This window comes from Arachis hypogaea, chromosome 9, assembly GCF_003086295.3.
Source record: "Arachis hypogaea cultivar Tifrunner chromosome 9, arahy.Tifrunner.gnm2.J5K5, whole genome shotgun sequence".
Classification (NCBI taxonomy): Eukaryota; Viridiplantae; Streptophyta; class Magnoliopsida; order Fabales; family Fabaceae; genus Arachis; species Arachis hypogaea.
In genome coordinates this window covers 3712606-3723355 of record NC_092044.1, presented here as the reverse complement: position 1 = coordinate 3723355, position 10750 = coordinate 3712606, and the positions used below count along the sequence as shown (strand labels likewise).

General features: G+C 26.0%; 1 protein-coding gene across 1 annotated transcript; it reads left to right on the top strand.

The window, feature by feature from the left end:
- The first annotated feature begins 3863 nt into the window (after window positions 1-3863).
- Window positions 3864-8149, top strand: LOC112709981 (GDSL esterase/lipase APG). The gene is made up of 5 exons (XM_025762019.3): window positions 3864-4328; window positions 5269-5399; window positions 5488-5724; window positions 6773-7040; window positions 7641-8149. Exons 1-5 carry the CDS (start codon window positions 4055-4057, stop codon window positions 7835-7837), a joined length of 1107 nt encoding a protein of 368 aa, XP_025617804.1. The 5' UTR covers window positions 3864-4054; the 3' UTR covers window positions 7838-8149.
- Window positions 8150-10750: the final 2601 nt, after the last annotated feature.

Sequence of the window (10750 nt, the reverse complement as noted above, 5' to 3'; positions counted from 1 at the left end):
GTGGGCGATTTTCTCAATTCCAGGTTAGTAATTAATAATCTATTTCTTTATCTTAATTAGAATTATTTGGTTTACTGTTTACATGTTAGATGAAATTGTTAAGTATAGATTGTTTGTTGGTTAGATAACAGATTTACTATTTACATGTTAGTTAGACGTACTTTTAAGTGTTGTTATGTTAGGTAGATAATTTGATGTTATCGTTTTTTAGTATAGTTACTATTTATTGGCTATAAACATGTTAATGAATATAAGAAAGTATATTATTAGTTAATTCAGTCAGAGTTATTAGCTTGCGTTGTGATTAGAAGGTAATTAGTGGAATAATTAATTAGGTTAACTTAGATAAGAAAAAAAATGTGAGCAACAAAATTTAGAGTTGAGTTAGTTATAAATTAATTAATTAGTTACATGACAACGTCAGTTAAATAAGGTAAACTTAAAATTAGTAGGGTTATAAGCTATTTTTTATTTAGTTAATTTTTTTTAGTAATCTAGTGTGTGATTTTATTTTACTAGATTGTGTTTCAATGGAGCAGCAGCTATTTGGTTATGAGTATGAGATGTATAGATTGGATCACGTTGAGCACATTGCTAGGAGGCTTGATTGAGTGGTATGATTTTTAGCTTTTTTTTATATTTTATTGTATTGAATGAAAAGTGAACTTACTATTATATTTTTTCACAGTACCTTTTTTTATTTATTTTTTTTTCATTTGGTGGGCGCCTCACATCTTGCGCACCAGACGAAATCTGATGACACGGCCGCCGGAGCAGGTTAGGCCATATCTGAGATGAGCCGGCGGGCTCGAGTACATGGCCTATATGGTCGAGTTCAATCACGACTGGTCGCTTGCCTCGGCGTTGATAGAGAGATGGAGGCTTGAGTCCTATACATTTCATTTATCGTGCGAGGAGATGACTATCACCCTGCAGAACGTAGCCTATCAGTTAGAACTCAAAATTGACGGTGATCCTGTGAGTGGATACATATGTGGGTGGAAGCAGCATCATCAGGGACGGACCATTGAGAAATTATGTGAGCAAATTTTGGGTGTTGTTTCCGGTCCAGAGGACAGATAGTCACAGACGAAGTAGACTGTCAAGCTCACTTGGTTCTACAACACGATTTGTAGAGAGCTGGAGCAAGATGTCACAGAGGAGCGCCTAATGAGATACACGAAATGATACATCATGCAGTTGATAGGGGGTATCCTCTTCCCAGATGCATCTGACTCTCGGGTGCATATCAGATGGCTTTCCCTGCTAAAGGACCTTAATGCGTGTGGCCGGTTGTCCTGGGGTTCGGACTATCATCGACACTATCTGCAGATGATCCTCGGCCACCAAAGACAACAAGAAATACGTATAATTCCAATAGATGAATATTGGTCCATCGGTTATGCCACGACCTTATAAGCCATACGTCCTCGTCATTGTGCAACTAATACCTAATTCAAAACAATAGAAATATCGCTCACAACGATGGTCTGATAAATATACTAGTAACAGAGATAAAGACAACACAACTGTAATATACCTTTTATAAAACAAACTGCCATCTAACTCGGTCGGATATCTGTAGTAAATTTTTTTCACCTTTTTAGATTCCTGCTGTCCGACAGAATGCAATATCATATTCTTCAAAATTGTTAAGCTACTGACTTCCGGTGTCATATAGGTAATTATCGATTGGCCCGATCTAAAGACAATTGAACCATCTTCATCATACACTATTTCACCATCGTAATGAATGAATAACAATGGATTTTCTGACATCGTAGCGGCAATGTTAATAGTGAGAAAGAAAGTAAACAGAAAAATTGTGGCTACTTGATCTTTTTCTCCAATAGGCTTGCTTTTATTTCCGAATTCATCATAGAGTTCGTTGGGAGTGCGACGAACTTGCTGTTATTCCAAAAAAAAATCATATCCTTGAAAATAAATCTAAAAAATCTTTTCTGAAAAAATAATTAATTATTTTATTTTATAAACAAAAAAATCTAATATATATATATATATATATATATATATATATATATATCCTAACTCAAAATATAAAGTCAAACCCAATAAAAGTCCAACTTTAAAAAGAGGCCTCAATAAAAGGTCCAACTTTTAAAAAAGGCCTTAATCTCATGTCTGACTAGTGACAAGGAGTCTAACTCTACTTGCCTAAGCAAGTAACTGCCTCCAGTAATTCCTCTGATACATCTAGAAGGAAAATTCTAACAGACTCCTAAAATAAAGAAAACAGTTATACATCAATAAAGATTGAACTAATTTAACAAAAGGGATTATCTGTTCTAATCTACTAAAAAATCTGCCTAAATTTTTTACTAACTTAAACATCGAAGCTTTTTGTATGTACCACCCACCTCCTCACGAGAAATTTGTACAGGTGGCACCTCGGCACATCAAATTGGACGCTGCCAAACGAAGGGACTTAGACCTCATGTTCAGACCCAAATCAACGTTTCAAATAATTTTCGAAACAAAATATATATATATATATATAGTTTTTTTATTCACATATTTTGTGCTTTTTTTAAAATTGCACTTTTTTTAAAATCCTTTTTATAAAAGTTTACCCTAAAATAAAAAAATAAAAAATATAGAAATTTCAGTAACAAAACATATAAATTTATAAAGTGAAATATAAAATAGTTATTAGACAGAATAAAACATTAAAAAATTACTACAAACACAACTTTTTGTTATGAATCTCGTTAGGGAGTCAATGAAATATTTGTACAATGTGTATAATAAGCTATTTGTTTAGGTTGAATTTGAAATTAAAAATATTTCTATTGTACATATTATACACCAATTACATTATCTCCCCATACTTTTTCTTTTGTTATACAAACACAATTCTTTTTCTTGTACTCCTACGTTTTTCCCTTTTATTTTGTTGATCTTACTACTTCTTTCATTTTTTCTTTACCCTCTTCTTGTTTTTGTTCATATTTTTAGAGGTAGAAAAAAATGAAAATAAGAGAAAGAAAATAAAACTGAAAAAAAATAAAAAGAGAATTGGAGAAAGAAGGAGGAACCACAGAAGAGAAAGTGAAGAATAAAGATGTTAAGGACGCGCGTGTGAAGGAAAAAAAAAAAAGAAAACAATTAAAGATATTTCCTTGAACTTGAATTTGAAATAATTGGTCACACAACATTTTCTTATAAAATTTAACACCTATGCAATTGAAATCCACTATTTTACGAATTAATTTTATCATATGTCAAATTGAGTGTATACAAATCGTAAAATAATTAAAATGATTTACGCTCGAAATATAAGAGTATATGGATTTCATGAACAGTTAAGTATAATCATAGAAAAGAAAACATTCTAAAGTCTAATTCGCTACAAATTTGAATTGTCTTTATGACGTTATCGTTGATTAATAAACTATATATACAAAAGGCAAAATTTAGGTTGTGTTTGTTTATAGAGATACTAAGATAGAGATATAGAGATATAAAATTGTATTTAATAGATGAGACATGAATAGAGATATTGTATTTAAAGACACTGAATTAATATATATTGTATTCATTTTGACAGAAAAAATACAAAAATACTAATAAAAAAACACAATTTATTTTTTATTTTTTCATTATTCTTGTTAATTTTTTATAATTATATTTTTTATTATTATATTTTTTCTTAAATTTTTTAAAATAAAAAATAAAAATAAATTAGATTTCCATCATTTATTCTACTTTATCACCAAACAGAATATAAGAATACTAAATCCTGTCTTTTATATATTATTCTTAGAGATTTATCTTCAGAAACAAACCCAATCTTAATAAATTTCTAACACTTATTTAAATACAGACTAATAAACCGACCACTCGACTAATAATTCAAAATTAGTTCTAGTACCTCCTAAGTTAGTTGAAATTTGAATACTGCGCAGGAAACTATTCCACCCTCCACTATTAATGTTATTTTCAGTAACAAGGACAACAGTTTTCAGTATTTGCTATATATATAAGTTCTGAATCATGAAATTGTACGTTATTAGGCATAGAAAGAAAATTGAAGATGGATATGAATAGTATGAAAATAGCAGTTATTCATGTTGTCCTTGTTGTGTTTGCAAGTGGGTATGGAGAAGGAGAAGCACAAGAAACACCAACAACAACAACAACATTAGTGCCAGCAGTGATAACATTTGGAGATTCAGTGGTGGATGTTGGAAATAATGTGAATCTCAACACTCTCTTCAAGGCTGATTACCTTCCTTATGGCAAAGATTTTGGTAACCACAAACCCAATGGCAGGTTTTGTAATGGCAAACTAGCTACTGATGTTACTGGTAAGAATGAATTAACAACAAATAAAGCTTTTATTATTATTATTATTATTATTACTGGAACTTTATTCATACATAATAAATAATCTACCACTTTGGTATCACAATCTAACAAGTTATTTATGAGGTTTTAAACTTATGGACTATACATAAATGGTTAAAATTAGAATTTATTAGAATTTGAGACTTAAATTGTTGATGCCAAACTCATACATTTACTCCCAAAAATATTATTTATTTATTTATTTTTTTTTTTAGTTCACATTTATAAATTGTTTTAGCTTGTAAATTAACTAACAATATCTATTTGAGTTTCTATTATTTAGTATGTTTTTGTGTATTTTTTTTGTAGTGACTTAAATAAGCTAAATAAAAAAAAGAAAAACAAAAGAACTATTTAAATAAAAGGATAGTTTCGTTTAAAACTGTTCTTAAACTCCTCTCAAAGAAAAGAAAACTCTACTTCATAAAGTTGTAACTTCAATTATCGCCATATTTGTCATGGTATTTGCCATCGTATTTGTATCTCTCTTAATCAAATGAAAGTTAACATATTTTTTTGTATATTGACATCATTTATTCATTTTTATGTATTTAGATTACTTTTAAGTAATAAATTTAAAAATTAATTATTTTTAGTAATATGTATGTAAAACTCTTTGACGCAGTGAGGGCATGAAAATTAACCTTTTTTTTGGTATTAGCCTTTGAAAAAGTGATTACTGATGATTACCAAGCTTGATTTTTTCCATACAATTAAAAAAGTGATAAAAACATATTTTAGCTTTCTGCCGAAACTGAAAATAAATTTTGTAATTCTAATTATTCAAAAAATTTATCTTAACTATGTAACAAGCAGTTAATATTTATACATTTATTAAAACAGTGAATTCATAGAAAAACATTGCCCCAAAGAAAGTTTACTACTTTAATTTGCATGCAGCTGAAACACTGGGATTTAAGAATTCTGCACATCCATACCTTAGTCCACGAGCATCAGGGAAGAATCTCCTTAGAGGAGTTAACTTTGCTTCAGCTGCTTCTGGTTATGATGACAACACTGCTATTTTGCATGTAAGCATTTTAATTTTTTTTAATTAATTTTAGTTTTATTTGAAATATATATAAATAATTGTTTGTTCTATTTTTTTTTTATTGGTAGCACGCTATCCCTTTGTCACAACAGTTAAATTATTACAAGGAATACCAAAGGAAACTGGCACGTGTAGTTGGAAGTAACAAATCAGCATCAATTATCAATGATGCTTTGTACATATTAGCTACTGGAAGTGGTGATTTTGTTCATAATTATTACATCAATCCTAAGCTCAACAAAACCACCTTCACTCCTGATAAGTACTCCTCCTACCTTGTTGCTGCATTTGAAACCTTCATTAAGGTAATTTTTTTTATGGTAGAAACACTTAAATAATTGTTCTTTGTAGATCTTTAAACTTCAAATAAAATTAATAACACTTCAATTAAGGAAGAATGAATGACGTGTCACATCAGATGCATTGTATTATTTATGAACTTCTACCTAATAGTTTAAATATTTAAAATAAGTAGCTTTATGATATGTTAGTGGAGTTTTGATATGACCAAAAAATATAAGATTCAATTATTGTTATCTCCTGAAAAAGTCTATACAAAATTTTCACTTTAAATTTAGAAAGAAAAAAAAAACGTCATGAAATTATTCATTTTAAAAATTTAAAATAATAAATGGTAGTATAATGATTATATTTTTAATATTTTTAAATAAATGTTTTTTTAAATTTATTTAATTTTTGTATATATTTTTTTATTTCTGAAATTCACCAAAAATTAAATTCTATAATCTTCACACATGAAATTCTAATATTATATCATGAAATCACTCATCTCAAAAGTTTTAACTAATAAAAAAATAACATAATTAGTTATATCTCTAACAAAAAATTGCTCTAACATCAAAAAAATTGTTGTCCTTATTTTCCTAAAATAATAAAGAAAAAATGCTATGACAATTTACACATACTAAATGTATAATTATTCGTATATTTTTCTAGCTAACAAGTTTTAACTTTTTGGCTAAGTGGACAACACGCATATAATTGACAAAAAAGAAAAGAAAATAATAACTTATTGTTATTTAGTAAGTGAACATTTTAAAGTAATTACATACATAAATATATTTTTATATAAATAAAAATAATAGTTAATATGTAAACATACATTACGTTCATTATTAAATAGTTTAGTCAAATAATATACTGCTAAAATATTTAATAATTTTTAATTATCTTTTTTTATAAAGACATCTTTATATAAATAGCGAGTAATAAGTACCATATTTTAAAATCATTTTTATCATGAAGTGGTCAACTGGTCATATATTATTAGAGAACAACATGACTCTAGGAATATATTAAAGCATAATATATTTGTTTTTGGAACACATACAGGATTTGTATGGATTAGGAGCGAGGAGAATTGGAGTGGTTTCACTCCCACCATTGGGTTGTCTACCTGCTACAAGAACTTTATTTAGTTCCCATGATCACAATATTAATGGCGGATGTGTCTCAAGCATCAATCATGATGCTCAAACATTCAACAACAAACTCAACTCATCTGCCTTATATCTTCAAAAACAACTTCCTGGTCTTAAGATTGTTGTCTTTGATATCTTCAAGCCTCTCTATGACCTTGTTCAGTCTCCATCAAAATTTGGTAAACATATATAATATATACATACTCTCTAATTAATTAAATAGCGCCTTAAATTAGATTTAGCTTTAGTTATTATATTTTTTTAATTATTCTAAACATTTAAAAAGTTTTATTTATTTATTTATTTATTATTATTATTATTATTATTATTATTATTATTATGATGATGATGATGATGATGATGTGTGCATTAAATATTTGTAACCTAAACCGGAAAATGAAAAAAAAATTACAAGTACATACCAAAATCAAAATGAAAAGTATTTTTTAGTGAACAAATTCAAACTTGGATAAGCGGTTTTTGCATAAATTTATAATAATATTAGGGACACAATAATTAAAATTTTATTTAATTTAATATTTATAAATTTTTGTATATAATATCTATATTATATATTTATTATATCTAAAATTATATAATTATTTTAACAATAATTAATAAATATTAATTTTGAACTATTTGAACTAATAATTTTTCATTGGCTTTCAAACATTATTATAATTTAATTCAACATTATGAAATGTTTGGTAAAAGTTAAATAATGATAGTATTTATTGATTATGAAGTAAGCTTTGTTATTATGATGTTGATATATATAGGTTTTGTGGAGGCAAGAAAAGGTTGCTGTGGTAGAGGGAGTGAAAGAATAAGAGTGTTCTTGTGCAATCCAAAATCAACAAGAACTTGCTCTAATGCAACTCAGTATGTGTTTTGGGATGGTGTTCATCCTTCAGAAGCTGCTAACAAAATTTTAGCTGATTCAATGCTTCTTCAAGGCATATCTCTTGTCACATAATTAAGGGCAAATTAAATTCAACAACCTAAGCTAGCAAGTGCATTCTATTTATCTCTATCATCTATATTATTACATGCTTGATTGTTGCACTACTATGTATTTATGTATGTATGTGATGCAAAACTAGTGTCTTGGAGTTTGGAGGAATTTAATTATCTTGGTATGGAATGCAAAAATTTGGAGCTAGAAATATGTACTATATTCTAAGTATGGAATCTTGATTTCGGATTATGTTAGTGAAACCATTTATTTACTTTATTATGTATTTCCTTAGTAATATATATTTTGTAATTAATATAACTTTATATTTAATTTTTGTCTTTAATTTAATTTAATTTAATATATTATTAATATAAAATATTTTTATATATGTATTTAATTTTATAATATTATGTAAGTTAAAATAATTATTTTTTATATTAATTATATAAATATATAATTATTTAAAAAAATAAATATAATTAGATAATTATATAAAATATTTTGTACGTTAATATATCAAAATTCAAACGTTGACCATTTTTGCTTCGTACCAAATACATTATTGTGGTATAGGTGGATTGCATAAATGAAAAATAATATAATATATTCGCGCAAAAAATGTATATCAGTACGGTCACACACATACACAATATATTATTACATGCTTGATTGTTGCACTACTATGTATTTGTTCAAGTCTATTCCCTTGCGTCGTCTAATTACAGGGTTATCCTTTATTTTGATAAAAATAAAATATTATTTTAAACCTTAAAATTTTGACTAAATTTTAATTTATTCTTTAATATTTTAAACATTTTATTTTTATTTTAAAAATTTTTTACACAAATTTAATATTATCCTATTTTTTTTTTACGAAAGTATTATCCTATATTTAAATATAATATAAATAGTTAATACAATGAATGATGTGAATATTATAATTATTATTAATTAAATTATATTTTTTTTCATAAGTTAGATGAATATAATTAAAATAATTTTTTTATAATAATTTTTTTTTCGATTTACTTCTTATACGAAATTTCAAATCCTAGCAATAAATTATAACGCTCTAGAATAAAAATAGTTTTTATATTGGCAATTATTGGTTGATCAATTTTAGTTTAATCAATAATTATTAATTTTTCAATATGTGAATTATTTGTATTAAATTTAACGGTGAGACAATATTAAACTTGTTTAAAAATTTAAAACATTTTGAAATTAAAATAAAACGTTCATAACGTTATAGATTAAATTAGAATTTTTAAATATTAAAAATTAAAATAATACTTTATTTTAAAAAAAATATAAAAAAATATTAGAATTTATTTTTTTTATTATTGATCACTTTTAACTATCAATTTAATTCATTTAATTTAATAATTTAATAAAATATTTTAATCTATACTTTTAAATATTAATAACAAAAAATAATAAATTCTCATTGTTTTCAAGTATTTAAAAAAAATATCCATCATTATTAAATAAATACAACGACCACTAATCCTCTGATCGGTTATTTAATAATCTGGAGCTAATTATTTCTAATAATAAAATAATACTTCGCTATCCATGATTAAAACTAGCTAAGGCAATACCCTACAACCCAACCCCCCCCCCCCCCCCCCAACTTCTTAACTATATTTTGCATTCTAATCATAAATAGCCGCAAATCATTAATGGCATGGAAGTGATAGAAGAAATGCACTAATTAAAACTCTGTTGATCAATACTAATGGTTATCAATTACAGTAACGGTGAGATTTGTTAATCCATAGAATCTATTTTTTGTTTCTAAACGGTATCTCTCGATCCGACAAGTCAATCACTAAAGCTATTTTGAATAAACAAGTATCTTTCAATCCGACAAGTCAAGAACTAAAATTATATTGAATGAACAAGTATATAACTAATATAAGTTCCTAACTTAAAAAATGATATAAGTATGTGAAGACAGATGGTTGTATATATAAAAAAAAGCCCCAAAAAAATGACGTCATTGTATAATTCCATGTAAATAATAAAACAAGAATTTGATGAGTCCATGGTTAAGTGTTTATAGTCGCAAGAAAATATAACTTCTTCTCTTAAATAAATTAAACAATTAGTGATCAATTTATAATTTACAAGTGGTTATTTATTTATTTATTTATATTATTTAGTTTCTATCCAGGTGTTTACTAAGTTATATTATTTTAAATATTTAGATCAAAATTTTTTAAGTTTAATTACTTTCTTAATGCCTATAATTTTATTTTATTTTAATTAGGTCATTATAATTTATCTAATATATAGACTTAATTACAAATTTTTAAATTATAAAAATTTAATTAAAAATTTGATGAAATTATAACCATTAATAAAGTAAACATTTTTACATAATCTGGCCTGTAAAAGTTTTCACAGAGGACCATACAAAACAGAGTAATTTAATCATTTCAAGTAATATTATAAGTAAAATACCAAATTTATAAGTACACTCTTTGTGATTATTTCACAAAACCTCTTATTCATTTTTAACACAGATCATGTAACCTTACACAACCCCCTTAGATCAGAGTTAGGGAGACTGAATTCACATGGCCCCATATGGGAAGTCATATGGCCATATTTGCAAGTTAATCATTTAACTTGTAGTGTTACTTTAAAAAATTTGTAGTATTTAGCAAAAAATTGTAAAATTTGTAAGGCTCTATTATTTGTTTATAGAGATGAAATACTGAAACAGAAATACAAAAATACAAAATCGTATTTGATAGATAAAATATGAATAAAGATATTGTATTCAAAAACATTGAATTAGTATTTTTGTGTTCATCCTAACAGAAAGAACACAAAAATAATAAACTTATTTTTTTATTTTTTTTATTATTTTTATTAATTTTTGTAATTATATTTTTTATTATTATATTTTTATCTTGAATTTTT